Source organism: Rhopalosiphum maidis, chromosome 4 (genome assembly GCF_003676215.2).
Source record: "Rhopalosiphum maidis isolate BTI-1 chromosome 4, ASM367621v3, whole genome shotgun sequence".
NCBI classification, from domain to species: Eukaryota; Metazoa; Arthropoda; class Insecta; order Hemiptera; family Aphididae; genus Rhopalosiphum; species Rhopalosiphum maidis.
The window spans coordinates 50,348,425-50,367,767 of NC_040880.1; the positions used below are offsets into that span (position 1 = coordinate 50,348,425).

At 26.0% G+C, this 19,343-nt stretch overlaps 2 protein-coding genes across 7 annotated transcripts in view; one reads left to right on the plus strand and one right to left on the minus strand.

Annotated features, from left to right (window-relative positions):
• LOC113556111 (sushi, von Willebrand factor type A, EGF and pentraxin domain-containing protein 1) overlaps positions 1-1,648 on the minus strand; it is a 58,658-nt gene extending 57,010 nt beyond the window's left edge. For all 6 annotated transcript variants that reach the window (XM_026960865.1, XM_026960866.1, XM_026960867.1 and 3 more), the window contains exon 1: positions 1,507-1,648. In XM_026960865.1, coding sequence (XP_026816666.1) covers positions 1,507-1,564 — 58 coding nt within the window. In that variant the 5' untranslated portion in view covers positions 1,565-1,648. The remainder of the gene's footprint in view (positions 1-1,506) is intronic.
• The window catches only part of LOC113556112 (cilia- and flagella-associated protein 45-like), a 53,130-nt gene extending 34,421 nt beyond the window's left edge, over positions 1-18,709 (plus strand). The window contains exons 2-9 of the mRNA XM_026960871.1: positions 7,409-7,815; positions 10,412-10,572; positions 12,015-12,204; positions 14,490-14,663; positions 15,690-15,863; positions 17,230-17,445; positions 18,115-18,284; positions 18,372-18,709. Of these exons, the coding sequence (XP_026816672.1) occupies positions 7,409-7,815; positions 10,412-10,572; positions 12,015-12,204; positions 14,490-14,663; positions 15,690-15,863; positions 17,230-17,445; positions 18,115-18,284; positions 18,372-18,435 (1,556 nt within the window). The 3' untranslated portion in view covers positions 18,436-18,709. The remainder of the gene's footprint in view (positions 1-7,408; positions 7,816-10,411; positions 10,573-12,014; positions 12,205-14,489; positions 14,664-15,689; positions 15,864-17,229; positions 17,446-18,114; positions 18,285-18,371) is intronic.
• The last annotated feature ends 634 nt before the right edge of the window (positions 18,710-19,343 follow it).

The window sequence follows — 19,343 nt, forward strand, 5'->3', positions numbered from 1 at the left end:
GAAATAAATGTTTAAAATGCAATACGTGTAACGTATGACCGAATGAAATTCTTATATTTTGATTTTTCTTAATTATATCTTCAAACGCATACATATTCTCTACAATTTATTTCAAAAATACTTTTTTTGCTTTATACAAAAATTCATTTTTTTTTTTCAAGAATTCCCACTAAACTATTTAAAATTATTCGTTCATAATTAAATGTAATGATAAACATTTTAAATAAGAAGTAAACAATTGAAATAATTTATTTTTTAACAAATTATAGTGAAAAAACAATCTTCTGCAATCTGGAAGTAAGGTACTTATATTTATTTTATATTCATACATAATCCAATTAAATTGTGTTGTTTTAAAAATACGATGTTTTGAAATGTAAAAATTGAAGACTATTCCGTTTGAACATTTTAAATGTTTTAATATTAAAATATCTTACAATAAGATAATAATATGGTTCTAAAAATAAAAGAGAATTATTTTTTTTATCTCTAAATTAATACATTTGTGTGGAATTCACGTATGTATCCAGTTACATTATAATATTATAGTTTTTTCCAGATCTTATACAATTTAAATTGTATATATAATTTAATTCTTCTTGATTTATTATAAATTACATACATTTACTATAAAATATGTTAGATTAAATAAAAACAAATTACTTATAAATAATATATTAATTCATTTTTTATTTTATTTTTTGCAATCACTACTTAAAACGATATAATAATTATTGTATAATTTAATGACAAATGTATATAAATTAGCTTTAATTATTTCAGATAATAATATTTTAAGCAATTTAAATGAAAAATAGGAGTACGTAAAGGAACACGATATTATATTCGTAAAAAATAATTCAATCATATTTCATTGATAATCGTTTCATCAATTTTTTATGTAATCTATAGTTTGTGAAATAATTAAAACAAAACTTAAGTCAATATAAATGATATTAATACATAAAATCACATCTTTAACGAAATTAAAACATATTTATAACGTGGAGAATTTCTCAAATTATATGAGTTGGATCTACCCCAAGTATAACAATTATTTTTTTACAGCAGTCTACAAACCTGAATAATTTATGTCAAATAAAATATTTAAAAAATTGATATTATAATATATTAAGCAGTCAATCGGCATTATATACTATAAATATAAAAACACTAAAACCTCTGGTAATTAAAATAATCTATTCACAGTACGATGTTTACACATTTCAACAATATTTTAAATAAAAAATTAAATTAATTCGTATACGCGTCTAGGGTTTTAGTCGTTTATTATACGTATTAAACATTTTCGTTATGTTAAAACTCATAAGACATATTTTGTTTGAATCTACAAAATATTTTAGAATAAATATTGTCCCGTCAACAGTCAATACTGTGAGCACTCAAATAAAACATTACCGTACACTGCACGTAAACAATAATATATAAATAATAATTATTGTACCACACACGCTCAAAATTAGAAGTATTATAGTGTATACTTACACGTGTGACAGCCGACGACGGAGACGAACGCGACGAGGATGGCAAAGACGAGCGTCATGGTCGCGATGGAGATCGTCACGGAGTCCCGTCTAGTCGTAGTATTTGTTGTAGTAGTAGTATACTTGTGGTAGTTGTAGTAGTAGTGTACACCGCCGCAACATTATCCTCCCGAGCAACACTGAGTCAACCCCGTCGGTCGCCGCCGCCGCCGCCGACGGCGTACTCGCACGTGATCAACCGCCGATCGTGCTCCGCGGACCACTGCTATACTACCACGCCGAAACGCGGTACACCCAGGGTTGTTATGTCTAAAACACGTTTAAAACATAAAAAAAAATATTAGTTTTGTTTTAGACGTGTTTTAAACGTCAATAAAAATTGTGTGTTTAAAAAAATATTTTTAGTAAATTCCAAATTAAAATAATCTATAGATTTTTTCTACTCTGCGGGATTTTTTTTTTTTTTTTGAAATCAACAATTGCAGTGGTTTAAAAATGATGGCATAAAAAAAATGGAATGTTTTTCAACTTTCTAATTTATACCAGGCTACAAAAAAAATTACTATTTTTAAAATATATAAATATTGTTTTAATAATATAATTATTATGGTTTTTAACACCAGGGACTTCTACATCGTCAGCAAGCAAGTTAAGTATATTTGCCGAACATCCCAATGAATTAATGCTGATTATTAAAAAATTAAGATCTAAAAAGTTCTTAGTTAAAACGAAATACAGTGTTCAACGTTTATTATCAAAATGTTCAACCAAAATCATTTAAAACAAAATACACGTTTTAAACATGTAAAATAACCATCTTCAAAAAAGTTTAAATTATAAACGTTTTTCCAACCCTGGGTTCATCCCTTTCCACGTAAATATGTACACTGTATACACGCCATCCTTGAGATTTTCACTCTAATATTATATTGTGTTGTATACATATCAGACACCTACACACGAGTTATAGTTCGTAACCACCCACACTGCAGCAACTTCTGTTTTTCTGTACGTTTTTTGTAATCAATTTTGTTTTATTTTATCGTTTTTATTTTTTTTCTTCTTGTCTGCGGTATATCATATAAATGAATCAAAACTTGACCGCCTGATCGTATTTGTTTGAGATCAATTATAATACGATATAGGTCCTTTGTAAAATGAATCTATAACTTCTAACTGTTTCATCTTCGACAAAAAAAATACTTCATTGTTGAATTTAATAATAATTATTGTTCATCACTATTTTGGTAAGTGACGGTGTAATTATGTAAAATAGGTATAATTTACCATATAGCTACTGACTATTATTACAGTATTACTTTATTCCAAACCGAAAAAAATGTATTCAAATAATTGCTGTTAACTCTTCGAATAAATAATATCAAAAGTGTTTATTAATAAAGACTTCATAAATAATAAATATATATGTCTATATATACTGCGATATAATTTTTCTAATAAATTTAAGACTCCGTAAAATGGTATAATTAAAATTAATTAATAAAATGCTTAGTAGATTACAGTACTTCTACACAGAAGTTTTAACAGTTTTATAAAATTGTCTAAAGCACAATTTGTGTGTGTGTGTATGTGTATATATAGGTACATTATACACATATAAGGTTATACTGTAATGTAATTATAAAATAATTTCCACTGTAATTTAGCTTTTACAGTAGAGTATATTTCTCGTTTAATTTCACAATATTAACGATTCACTATAAGTAATTGTTCTTATTTATCAAAACAAAATTAATAATAAAAATAAAAATAGGTGATCAAAACTTATTTTATTGGCGTTTAAATAAATAATTTTTCTGCAATTGCTCTTAAAACCCGTAGTTGATTTTAAGGACAACCAAATATAATAATAAATGAATGTGAACATATAATATTGCCTTACTTCTTTATTTATTACGATTTTTCATTTATACAACATTAAAACATATATCTTACCTTATAGCGCTACTATAAAGTATACCCTGCTGCATCTTATAGTAGTTAGTTTTTTTTATATACATTTATTTATTATAATATAGGTATAAATTTAATATTTTCTGTAAATGCTAAATAATATAACGCGTACATATTGACACGATAATAGCCAATAAACTATAATATGAAATGAAGAGCAAGCGACGTTTTAAAATTATTGTATAAATTACACTCTAATTGTATATTATTATATTATATTTTGACATTAAGGTTGGATATTCAAGAATATTTTCCAATATGATAAAATATACTAAAAAGTATATATGATTATAATATTTAGTATGATTTATTTAATATTTACTTCTGCTCTGTGTACTAAAATTATACAAATTCAAGACAAATTTGAATTTTAAAATATATTCGATATTTTGAAATTATTAATATTAAAATAATTATAAATATAATTACCTATAACTTTATATTAGGTATACATTTTGAAGTACCTATAAGGATTGGTACAATCAGCATTCCAGCATACTACACAAAACAAAGGTTAACGACTTGATACAGAACAGGGCAAAATATAAAGGCATAGGAAAGCTTATAGTTGACGGTCGACCGAACACGACTATACCTATTTAATGGGCTTAACAACGGTTCACTGGGGTGAGAAAAACTTTTGGCGCCTTATGACGATAAGTAAGCCGACACGAACTGTTGCATTTAACGCAAATTCCGTGTAATCGTGTAAAGTATTAAATGCATAAAAAATAATTTAAATTGCTGAACAAAAAAGCACATACGCATTAGAATTTAAAACATACATAAGAAATCAAATATAATTTGTATAAGATTGAAGTAACTAAATTTAAAATCAAAAAATAGTGTTAAAAAGGTTCAAATATAATATCTGTTGAAGCGTTACAAATATTTTAAACCAAATGGATTAGGAAAACATAGCGTACTGTTGAATATATAAATATAGGTAAGTATTCAGTAGCGGAGAAGAAGATCAAAGTCAACCCAAGATAATAATTAAAAAGTATTAGTACAAAAATTTTTGCATGTTCTTGCGCAGGACGGACATCTTAAAGTTGTAATTGATTTATCAATTAACGATATTGCATGAAATTAGGTAATATGAAAACAGTCCCTCCTCATACAACGATTATAAAACACAAAAAAAGTATGATGAGTATAAACTGTAAGTAGTCTTATAATTACCAAACAATATCTCATATATATACATATATTAAAAACTTTTTTTTTAAATTTTTATAAAATCGTACAAATCATTTATAATATATTTATACATCACACACAACCTATTGACAAATCTTAATAATTCTATAACATATACTTTGGTAGGTCAACTTTTATTTTTAAAATTTAAACTTACAAATAATTTTTGTTAGGTATAATATAATAAAATTGTTTTGATTAATATTTTATTTTTAATACATAAAAAACAGCTTTAATACATAGTTGGTAAAAACATTACAATTTTTTTTTAAGATTTTTATTTTTTTTGTTTAATAAAGACCATTAAATGATGAAAAACGGAATCGTAAGGAATATTGTTCACAGTACCATGTGCATGAAACAATTATGTGAACATTACATGTACAATGTACATTCATAAAATAGGGCAACATTTCCATCTGGATTGAGTGAAACTGTAAAAACAAAACAAAAAAAGAATAGAGAATGAAAGAAGGGAATAATGAAAGAAACGTAATATTTTAGTGAACAATAAATTCCTACGGGTATTTTCATTTCACTCGTACAAATAACAAAAACATTTTCAAAGAAAACCTAATCAATTAGTACTTAATAACTAACATTTTTTTTAACTTTCTTTAAAATTATTAAAGCGCAAATAATATTAAGCACATTTTTGAGTAGAGTACAAATTGTTTTTAAATATAGATTCCACAAGACCAGGCATTTTCTATTTCCTGAAAATAACAAATACTACAATTCTTATACTATAAGGCACAGGTCTATTGAAATTAAAAATAATGTATATTAGGAATTTATAAGTGTATAACTAAAGTTTATTCAAAAGTTTGATGTATATATTACTAATTTAAAATGTTAATAATCCACTCTCTAGTCTCTTTAAAAAAACAAAATTAATATTGTATTAAGTTAAACTATACGTAGTTTCCTTTGATATAAGATACTTGATAACTAATATATAAAAATGTGATTATGGTCTTCATAATTTAAATAAATATTTCAAGTTAAAATATAATACTTACAGAGTATTCGTTTTAAATAATAGGGATATTTAAATATTTACAAAGGTTATAAATAGATTAACAACTTAAATGCAATCAAACTAAATATAATTTCCTGTACACTAGAACCCACATATTATGCTATCATAAATACGCCTACATATATTTTTCAATACATATAAAATATATTATATAAGAACAAAAAACCCTATTTTTCTATTCAAATGGAAATATATTATATGAAAAATTATATTTTTCGAAAATCACAATTTATATTACCAAGTTATTACTTGTTACTTTTTATTATTTAATTATTTATAGTTTGCAATAGGCAATAAAAAAAAAGTGTATGCCCAATATAAAAATAATGGTAAATTTTTATATTTTTGGCCAAATTTTATGTTCCGAACCAAATATATAACTACTATATTGTTTTTATTGATAGGTATGGTGTTTTATTTTGATTATTAATTACATGGAAAACTATAGCACACATTAAAAAAAAAACTTGAATAATTATGAAAGTAAATCAATTAGGGTTTAAAAATGCTATTAACTTTATAGGTTGGATTTGTACATACATCTAATTTTATAAGTTATTATAAGTGAGAATAGAAAAATAATTTTTAAATGAAATAAGATTTATGTGTCAGGTAAACTTTGTAGTGTGGAAATCCGTTTGGTAATAAAAACCGAAAGAATTAATATTTAATATTGATTTTACCTGATTAATCGATAAGAAAATCAGAAAATACATCACAATAATAGAATTGTTATAAACTATCTAGTGAAAAATAAAAATGTTTATCTATTATTACATTTTTACATTTATCTAATGTTTGAAAAAATAATTTCAAAGGATTATATTCAGTAAAAATATACATATAACAAGAAAAAAATATCAAACATTTCATCTTTAAATTTCAAACTATTTTTAATAGTCGTTTTTAATAATATTAAATACACCATATTATGTATATTTGACATAATAAGTCAAGTCACATTATATCTAATACAAAAAAATTAATTTATTGTATTTAACATAAACGACTACATTTGAACACATTAACTATGGAGGATTAATTGTTATCCCAGGAATCTGAACACCTAAAAAACCCGTAACTACGGACTTCTAACAAAGAATTGACAAAGCATAATATGGACGGCAAACAATCTATACTAAATATTTACTGATTAAAATCTTTTTTTTATTTATATTTTGTTGATACATTATTATAATTGATTTTTTTTTTAAATGTATTATATAAATTTATTAAAATAGGTACATTAACTTATAATATGTCCTGGAATAATGGGGATGTAGGTACCTACTTTTAGGTTTTAAGGTAATTATTGCCTTATAATTACTATTATTATTAGTGGACATATAATGATAATCGAAACCTTTCTTCGAATATGCTACGTGCTGTGTTTGTTCAGTAAACTTGAAAATTGGCGTTTCTCAGGAAACAACCCTAGCGATCGAGTAAACAAACTTATACATTGGAATAGTTATATTAAGCCAGTCTTCAAACAAGATAATATTCGTACTCATTATATTATGAATAATAACACAACAAAATATTTACTATGCGTTTTTAAATGTTAAAATAGCTATCGTAAGATTAAAAATAAATGCTAATTTTTTAAATCTGAACTAATAAAAATAAATACAATTACGTAAATAGGCAATTCAAAAACAAATTGGTTGCGACATGATTTCAGTTAAAAACATTCATGCGGACAGACATCACACAGCACCGTCATCGACGTCTAGTCTTTCAATTCTTTCAGAACGCAATATTGAGTTCAAGCAACCGGTAAATTTTGTATCTGATAAAAATCTTGAAGCCCAATTTGATAACGACTATAAGCTGCAAGATTCACAAATGTGTAAATTGGAGAAGATGGGAAAACAACAATTTATGTCTATACCTGACCGTCGGGTAATTGACAGAAGCACATTCAAGCGGTTAAAAAATAAAGCTGTGGTAGTAACCGCGGAAGATCGACGAAAAAAAGCCGAAGACTTAATGGCAGATAGAGAGAGGCTGGAAAGCGAGAGCGCTGCCAGAAAGCAAAAACTACAAAGCTATGACGTACTTAGAACTAAAGGAAAACAACTTGCGCAGGTTAGTATTTAAAATGCATGTATAGGTACATAAATATAAAGCACTCTACCATTATATAAAATATAGTATTTAAGTAAACAATATACTACGGGATTATCCAATATAATTCATCCGGTTATAAATTTAGATCTAAGTAGGTTTAGAATTGTAGATCAATATGATATAACCATATAAATTGATACATTAAATATAATAAGATTATAATAAATACAATTCTGGTACTTATAACTTATATAAGGTGTCAGATTAAGTTGCATCCCTTAGTAGTACAAACACATCTATAATAATCGATAGTCAAATTCAACCTAGATACTTACTCCAGCATATCCGTTGTAATTGACTACCCCGATTTTTTAGTTCTGGATGATCGATGGTAATGGTAACATAAGCAGCATTTTTAATATATTTATATATTCAAAAATAGTAGTCATGCGGCATAAAATCGGATGACCTAAGAGACACATACATCATTTTGTATAGTTCTGTAAAAGTATTAGATGTAATTTTTAAAAATACCAAATAACAGTAAATAAACAATATTAATGTGACATTCGAAAAAATTATATTACACAGATCAATTTTCATTTTTACTATTTCATCACTACATATTTCGTATCATTTACATCAATTGGACACGAGAAACAAGACCTTATAACAAACTAAATCAAATTAACAACCAGAAACTTCCAATTGAAACACAATTGGAGATTAATGCATTTTTGCTGTATAAAACACAAAAAAAAAACACATCTTTACAACCAATACATTCGTTGCTCCGCTTAGAATCTAAAAACAAAAATGTTTGTATTAATAATTTTATATATATATATATATACGGTATACACACACATAGATCATTAAAAAGTATTATTTTTAATTAAATAGTTATTAGTTACTATTATATTTTTGTGTGAAATAGTCAGTTCTAGTCAATATCTACTTCGGTTTTGGTAATGATTAATAAATAATGATATTACGTATAAGAGAAGAACATAAAAATTGATTATATAATATTTCTATCTACACATGAAAAGTAAATTATTTTATATGTATAAATAAAAATAAAATAACCCCATCTATTTGAAAATGTAATAAAAAAAGATGGGATGCATATAAATAGTTTAAAAAGCACCATATAATTTGGTATGATATGTCTAGAAAATTCTAATAAAAATATTTGACATAAATGTCAAGTCTCTACAGTTATTTATTTTTGAATTAAGTACAACAAAAAACAAAACCGATTTATTTTTCATGTTACGCATACGTTTGTTTTTCAGCTGCTTTTCAGAAAATTACTTGTATTTTCTAATTTATAACTTCTCATTGTGATACTTGCAAAATTAAATTTGCCACCAAAAACCCCTTAAAAAATTAAAAACTAAAACAAATACTTGCTCCAAAATTTGATGACAGATATAAAAAACTATATCAAATTCATGATTATTTTACGTAATTACTTATTAATATAGGAGTATTAATGGTATTATAAAATCATAAAATATAGTGCAATAATATAAGAAGTCATTCTTCACTTAATGTAACAAAATAGAAAGTACATTTCGTTTATAAATATTTCTTTTGTTTTTTTTTTTCAAAACGTTCAACCTATCAACTTAACAAAAATAGTTTGACTTTTTCAATTAGTAGACTTATACATTACTATTATCATAGGTACCAACTTAAAAATAAGTTTTATTTTATCGTTTTATAATAATTATTATTATATGCAATAGTACACATTAGTAAATAAAATATAACATTTGTTATAAATACTTGCAGCCATATATAATATTTATATACATTTATAAATATTATAAGTAATACGTAAATACTAATATTGTAACTGTACCTACTGGAACTAAAACATTTAATTTATCATAATTTACTTAAATAAAACTCACTCAGTCTTTTCTTCTATAAATATTTAAAATTGTAGAGAAGGTTAAAAAATACAGAAAAACTTGTTATTTTATTAACAGAAAATTATCATTTAAATATATATATATAGACGGAACCAGTTAACAAATCACTGTTTGATAAATGATCCTAAATATCACATTAATTCCGACCGGCAAAGGCACTTTCTAATAACGTTTCGAAACTATTACTCTACCTTTTACGCTTCCATCACTGTCAATTCCTACTTACATCCTTTTTCTAAAGTATCACGAACATTATTTTACTTCGAATTCCTACTACGGTTTATTCACCGCACACTTTTTTTCGAAAACTAAATAAAATCTTCAAACACTATTACCTGTGTCCTGAACTGTAATAATTTGTTTTAATTCAATGTTAAATATCTAGGCGTAATAATAATGTCACATGCTTCAAATAAGCATGATAAATAAGATATAACATTTTATTATAATTACCACCAATTACATAAAGCAATATGCGTATACAGTGTAGGTACGTCATACACATACAACATACATACATATATTTATTAATCGGTTTATAATGTTATTATCTTAGTTCTAGTATTTTATGCAGTTACTATTTACTAATTTACTAGTTATACCGCTGTAAATAACTATTTAATTATTAACAGCAAATTATAAATAATATTTAAAATTAATATTTTTTACAGTTGGACGATGAAGCAAATAAAAAGTCCAATTATCTTCTGGCTAGAGCACAACAATTGCGACAAGACCAAGAAGATGAAATAAAACATTGCAATTCTCTTATATTAAGTACCAAGTGTCATGCAATCAGAAACGCTCAAATCGCTGAAAAACAACTTATTCAGTAAGTTATTTTAAATAATAACACTCTTATATTATGTAAGGATATTATTTTAATATATTGGTTTAATAATTATATTTATTATATAATTATTGTGTGTACAATTGTATAAAATGTATAAAAAAAGTTGTAAATCGTAAATTTAATTATATAACATTTTTAAACTGAAATATTATACAAAACCTTGATAGACCACAAAAATATTAGTGCTAATTAGAATTGTTGTGGTTAGTGTACAGGGTTACCAGATTATTATTACTAGTAACCAGGACATATTTGATAAAAAAAAAACAAAATAATAATATCGAATTATACTTAATCTAAATCTAGAACATCTACCTATCTAGCAGTTCTAACCAATCTAACCCATCCGACATCCGTTATTATACGTATTATCCTTCTATACTCTATAGCTTAACAGGTAGGTAATAAAATATAGTATGTACAACTACCAATAATAAACCACCACAGGAGATTGGAAAGAAAAATAAAACAAAATTCAAGTAAGATTAAATAAATGGCATATCAATACTAAATTATTTATTATATTACGATATAGAAACTATAGGTACCTAGTCATTTTCTTCGCGTATTTTTATGGCAATTTATATTCATCATTTTTTTTTTATATACATTTTTAAAATTATAAATCTTTAATCTGGGACATCTTTACGTCCAAATGCCTCTCTTCGGGATACACGAACTTAATTGACGAAAACGTTAGTGTCACGACAAATCCGGAACATATAGCTACCCTAGAATATTCAAAATATTGTACCGGTTACATGAAGTTAACCATAGGAAGGTAAACTTCTATGTAATTTTACTGGACATAGCACGCTAGTTTTAAAATAATACCTTTCAATAGCCCAAATTAAGCACATAATAATGGTGTTATATACAGTAAAACTTCCATACAACGAACTTCAATTTTACGAAATTTCCCGTTTAACGAAATATTTATAAGAACTACGACCTTCATTTTTAAATAAAATGTAATTCTATTTACCGAATTCCTCCATACTACGAATTTTTTTTGTTGCTTATTTGACTTCGTTTTATGAAAGTTTCACTGTATAATAATACATCGGATATTAATGCTCAAATTTTCATCCAACTTAACACACCTATAATACAGATATTAATAAAATCTTAAATAGTTAAAAAGTAAAATTAATAAAATTGAATTTTTTTTATAATTTATCTAACCTCAAATTTATTTTCATAATAATAAATATAGGTATTGAAAGTAAAAAAAAAATGTTATCTACTTGTATATTAAGCAAAATTAAAATGTATTTATAATTTTACACTAAAATTAACTTGATTAAAAAATATTTTTCTAATAATGTAAATGTACCAAATGTATAGAAAGTCTATATTAATATAATAATATTTGAGCGTTGAAATTTGTTTTAAGTTACCAACACTGTGTGTTATTATAGGAAAGAAATGAAAGAAGAGGAACGTAGATTGGAAGAAATGATGGAACGGGAACGGACGTTGGCCGCTAAAGAGCTTGAAAAAGCAGCGGAAGTCGAGAGGCTAAAAAAAAAATTTCAAGCAGTTGAAGTCGAGAAACAAATAAAAGAAAATGAGATTGCCAGGGAAATGGAGTTGGCTAGAATGGCGGAAGTATGTGTTGACATGTAATGTTTACGAATATCAGGATTGTAAAATAAATATGTTTTTAAAACAAATGTATACCTACTACACTAACATAATAATCTTAAACCCTGGGTATCCTTAGGAAAAAAACATGATGCAGCAATTGTCCGCCCTAAATTTTTATTTATGTTTACCCAAACATTTATATACAATTATCATGGCCGCATTAAGTAACACAATTTTTAATATTTGCATTTTTTTATAAATATAAGCATGTTTCAATTTAAAATAATTTTGATTATTTATAAAATTGTAAATATTAAAAATCTATCCGGTCAATGCACAGGAAATATAGTTTTCTTTATAAAATATATAATATAGGTGCTTTCGCCCTAAGCTAAACCAGAGAGTCGTAATCCTGGAAATACTGAATATCTTTGTTCTTATATTATGTGGAAGATAGACAGAGAAAACAAATGCTGATGTAGCGGCCCCTTAAGGTAGAAAAAGTACGTTCTGGCCTCTGGCGTAGTTGTTGTGACAGGAAGAGTTGTGAATATTTGTAAAAACAATTTAATATTAGGCACAATATCTGTACAATAAGGTAAATTCTCAATAGCGGTTTATTCACTGTGCTGTTTTGTAAATAGAAATCTTTAAAACAAAAAATAATAAATACGGTCAACGAGAAAGGGCATGGTCCCTGTGACCTCTCCCCTGGATACCACTGGTACCAGTTGCCCTCATTCCTCAAACTAATGTACTATAGTTACCCTCACATATTATTATATACATAATTATAATACCAACAATCCGTAAAATAGAGAAAGTAAATATGTAAATAATAATCATAATACCTATATAAAAATAATAAAAATTGTAATAATAATAATAGCTCACCTAGCACAAAGATAATATTTTACCAGAGTACATAATTATAGACGCATTTAAGTATAATTATAAATATGGTATTTATTATTTTAATTTTTATTGTACTTATTAATATTATTTTTATACATTTTACCTATCATTTTATTATTTGCATTTTGTTATGTTACAATAAAATTTCTACACATTATCTTTGTATATATACAATTGCAAATATAAATTTTTTTTTATCATTTTATACTATTCTACCTTTTTAACGAATTACATTGTATGTCACTTATAATTATTGTATTTATCCTTTTATTATCAATCTTATCATTATTTACATATTTACTTCCCCTATTTTATGGATTGGTATTTGGTATTATAATCATGTATAACAGGGGTGGGCAACTGGCGGCCCGCGATCCTTTTTTATCTGGCCCGCACTACATTTTCAAATTACATCATACAATTTAAAGTCAATCGTCTATACTAGGGGTCTTCAACTTTTTTATGCTGCGGGCTACATAATGTTTTCTAAAAGTTTCACGAGCCGCTTCATATTAAAAACATTGTATTTTATACAAAAATTTAGTTTTTACTATTATAACATTTATGATTAAATTTTAAAATACAAACTATTATTATTATTACTATATATATAAATTTATTTTAATTCTAAATTCTAAATTATTTATTATTTTATATAGACTCTATACTCTATGCTATGTATATACATCATATTTTGAATGACCTTTTTTTTTGTTCTCTATACTCTGGCCTGCTAAATTTTAATTTTCTAAAAATTAGCCCTCTAATAACTTTCAGTTGCCCATCCTTGATGTATAATATGTGAGAGCAACTGGTATATTTGGTTGTTAGCAACTGGTGAATTTTGTTCTAGGACTCTAGGTAGTTTGGGGGGATAGGTATAAAAAAGGTATTTTTGAGAGCAATTAGTACTCACCCCTCGAGTTGCAACGCAGTTGTTGGCCAAAAGCTAAAGTTTAGCTAAACGAATGAAAATTAACAACTATAGTGCTAACTTTTATGATGAAATAATATTTATACTTTTGACAAATTTAAAATAAATAAATAATTATTTTGTTATTGAAAAACAGAAAAATAATAATATAATAGATAAAATGTATAAGAATCGAATGCAATAATATATAATTTATACATTTTAAACATTTATAATATATATAATAAAAAATATAAGTTATGACTTAAGAATATTATAAAATAATAAATTAAGGTTGTTTTCTTTATAAAAAAAATCGTAATTTATTTTTAAATTTTTTTTTACCCTACGCTTTTAGAAAGATGTCGGCGGACGTTCATGTTTTAACCGTTTAAAAACCACTAACTAAATTGGTATTTAGTGATTGCATTTTTAACGAGAAAATCACTTACTCTCTGCTATTGATGCATGTCTACAGGAAGCAATGATTCGAGCGGAAGCGGTGAACAAAATCCGGCGCGACGAGGCTGAAAACTACAAAAAGAGAATGGAAAAACAGGCACAACTACGCAAAGAGTACATGTTGCTTAACGCGCAGATAAGAGATTCGAAAAAACTAGAAGAGGAGATGAATAACATCGAAGTGCTGCAGGTAATGATTATTATAGTTGTAAGAAACGTCACTTAGATACCTAGTACCTACACCGGCTATACTATCTACATATAAATATACTATTATAGTACCTATATAATATTATATATTTAAATGTGCATCATGTATGTATATTTCGTATTTACTTTAAGTATATATTATATGTACCTTCGTGTAGAAATTATATAAAAATAAGAAATGAGATCTGTAAACGTATATAAATACGCAAATAACAGTGCATTTAACGTTCCATATATAGTCGCTTAATTAAATAAACATTCCTTGTAAATTTGTAGCTAAATATTATGTAAATATCAATGATTGGTAGACAGCAATTTATTTATTTAATATTCTCTTAGATTAAAATTTTCAGCGAAATACTTAGAATTGTGTAACAAACGTCAGTAATTGGTTTTTTTTTAACAACTAAGCCTATTAATATAAATAAATTATGTTCATACTTCTTAGTTTATGTATAACATTTAAAGAAGATAAATCACATTTCATAATATATAGCATTATAGCAAAGGGAGGTAACTTGCGGCTCACGTCTTATTTATAAAAACAAATTTACTTATTATTATTATAAATTAAAATTTTTTTAGTAAACATTTATAAAAATGTATTAATAAACGATTTGGAACTTAGTATCATTGTATTTTATCTATGTGGCTTTCCAATACATATTCATATTACTATATTAGCCGATCTAATATATAGTTTAATATTTTTCAGGCTACTTTTGAGATATGGTCAGTGACCACTGACCAGTGCAGTAAATTATAAAATAAATAACGCCATTAAAATTTTAAATAATATACGATATTACATATCATATTAGATCACAATATATATTTATTTCACAAATAAATACGTATAAGTACGCATAACGCATACCGTACAAAATAATTACTGTTCCGTTAATGATGTTGTTAACCTACAAAAACTAACATCGTAATAAAAATATAATATGATTTTATTTCAAGTTTAATTGATTTAAATTAAATTCCCATAATTTTGTCACAGATACAAGAGTACACGCGCAAAAAAAACGAACGAGAAATTGCATTCGAGCGGGAGTTTCAAAAGCAGAAATTACTTAAGGAAAAGTCCATTGCCAAGATACAGGCGAGTCAACAAGCTACATACGATTTGCGTGCAACCAAAGATGAACTAAACGCGCTCAGAGTGAGAGACCAGGTAAACATAGTATCTATAAGACTATAACGATGAAAGTAAAATGTTTTAATATATTATGTATATATATATGAGAACGATGAAAGCGTTACATTTTTTGACTACTCGAATTTTAAAAAAATGGTTTAAAAAGTAGTATAAAGTACGTCTAAGTTAAGCATCTGCCTAACCTAGTACTATGATTAAATTATTGGGGCAGCCACTGTAAACTTAAAGTTTTTCTACGTAATATAATTATCATAGGAGAGTATAAGCTCAAATTAATATTAAAACCAGAAATGAGACGTATAAATAAGACTTTACCTATATTTCTAATAGAAACCTGTGAATAATGTAGATAGATATCTAACAATAAAATTTAACAATTTTAAAAACAGTAGCTAAATCAATGATAGCTACTGCTATCAACAATAAGCTACTACTACTACAATAATCTTGAGTTGTACAATGGTTGGTTGTTGTAGAATTACGAAATTAAATATAAAAACATTTTCAGGTAAGAAAAAACACATGTGTTATACGGTTATAGGTACTTATAGATGAAAAACCAAATTTACACAATAAAAAAGGGATATTTCTGACGAGTAATTTTGTTTTAAAAATTCAGTGTATTTACAATATCACTGAAATAAAAAAATGAAAATATTGCAGTAAAATTCTCGTTTTATAGTGGAAATTGGGTTACTAGAATTATACTCTAAAATCGGCAAAATCTAATTAGGTGTAGTTCATGTCCGTCGTAGTCATCGTACTGGTACTGCATAAAATGTGTAGCCTGTGTAGGTATCTATATCTTTAATCTTACCATTATAATAATAGTAAGCAAACAATGATTATTGTAATGTTTGTTTACTTTTATTTACAATTACAAATACACATCAAAAATGGTTTTGTCGAAATTTGTCAAAACTCGCCAATCTTGGGCAACATGACAGATGACAGAAGCGTAAAAAAAACGACGGGTGACAGAAAATATTGTGATCATCTGTTCGGCGCTCAGATGTTTCAGATTAGAAAAGCTACATCAAAATCTTATAATGTAAAAAGTATTGACTAAAATATAAATAACTATTAAATATAAATTTAACTTCAATATATTCACACTTTACAGCCTAAATAGGTTATAAAAAATATAAAAACTAATTGATTCAAAATCCTAAAGATAATGTTTAAGCTTAGACAAGTTACACTCCTATATAAGCAATAAAATGTAAGTTTCAATAATTTTGTGTACACTGCACACGGTTATAAATATAAATATTGGTGATATAATATGTAATTATTTTCAATATTCTTATATCACTATATTATTATAGTGCTTACATCTATATAGACTTTAATAGACTGCATTAATATTTTACGATTGAAGGTGGAACGTGAGTGGCGCCGTAAGGAGCGAGAAGAGGCTATAAAAAAAGCCGCGGTAGAAGAAGAACTAAACGCAATAAGGCGTAAACAAATCGAAGACCAAAGAAGAACATATGCGTTTGAAATTCAAAGAGAGAAGGATGAAACCGAAAAAATCGCTAAACTCAACATAGAAGATATCAAAAAAAGTAAAGAAATGGACGAAAAAAATAAAATGGTAAATATTATGTATTGGTGAGGTATATAAGAAACGGTAAAATATTAAGCACCGTCGGGATCTATAATTATTTTACTTAGAGAATTCTATATTTAAACAAATATTTTGTTTAATAACTTTAGTTTATAATATTTTAAATTAATAATAATTAAAACAAAATAAATATAAAATAAGTAAACTCTATCAATACATTTTAGTAATATGATAAATAGATATAAAATAATATAGGCATGCACGTAGGTATACAGGGGGTTTTTTGTGGTGCACCCCCCCCCCACCACCAAATAATTTCGAGTAACGAGGAAAAAATTGTTTTATTATGTTGTGGCACAATTTATATTGCTAAATTTTGTAAACCCCTCTCCCTCAAAATTTTTTTTTGTATACGTGCCTGAATATAGGATGCCTATATTCGCGGCTATACATTATAACTCAACAATAATTTTTATCTTTTATTATCACCTCCTAAAACCACCACTAATAGGTATATGCATGACAAATTAGATTGTTAGAATTTATCATGGGTATATGAATAGAAGAAAGAAAAGAAAATACATTTAGGTTTAGCCGTACACTAGGTATCTACATTCATGGATATTAATCATTTGTTTAAACTAGGTAACTCCTATAAATCTTAATATAATATGTTAACTGTTTATAAACCGGTAGAAAATCGAAGCACATCGTAGAAACCTATTAAAACAGATTTACGATAAAGAACAGGAAAAAATACTAGAAAGAAAAAGATTTTTTCAAGAAGGAATAAAGTTGAAACAAGAGGAACTCTCCAGGCAAAAAATGTTACGAGACACGATGTACAATAAAATCGAGGAGCTCAAGTAAACGATATTTTTATTAACTAATAACCAGCTGGTATTCATTTCCGCGATATTTTAAATAAATAAACGATTATAATATAATTTCAGGATGCACAACGTACCGGAAAAGTTTGTTCAAGGAATTGTGAGACAACTCAAGTTACACAAATAATAGGACTTTCAACGATTCAAATATTACCAGAAGAACTATTTTCATAATAAACTAAGTGGCATCATATTAAAATATCTACTGTACACACATTTCATACTTAGAACCTATTATAAATTTACACCTGTCATATGACATACTACGAACAAAGGGCACGCGCAAATCAATCGTGTAAGTGATGATTTCACACTCAAAATGAGATTCTCGGCGACAACCTAATGGAATTTTCGTGTACATTTTAAATCTGGCGTACGAATTGGTTTCGATTGAATAGTCACAGAATATGACGTTCCGTAAGCTTAAGATAACATTATGGTATACATGTACATGTACATAATAGTAGTTACTTACCGCTAGAACAACAATATATGGAAACCTTAAAATTTAATGCCGTATGTTCACTATGGTAGACTTGTTTTAAACTGTTACGCTGTAACTACGTGCAACGTATATCCAATACTTTACGTATTAAAACGTTCGTGAAATTAATGTTAACTTAAACTAGCATGCTTTTCTAAAAAAAAAAATACTGCCATAGTTACAAATTTTGAATTGATTAAGTTTGTTTCATAAACAAATTAATAAAATAGAAAGTCTGTATGTACTAGATAGGTATAGTAATTTTTAATTACTTTAGTATTTTATGTTGTAATATAATACACAAATTAAATTAGAATACAATCGAATAAAACTGTTAGAAAATTAAAATAACGAATTACATATTTTAGTAATTTTATTACATCTTGTTTAGTTGTATCATATTGAAATTGTAGTCAATATTTAACATCTATTTAAACTGTATATCAGTATAATATACTACCTAGTTGTAATACATACCTTTACACATTATTCATATTATTTTAAATTTACATCATAATATAAAGCATAAACATAGATATTAAATAATATAT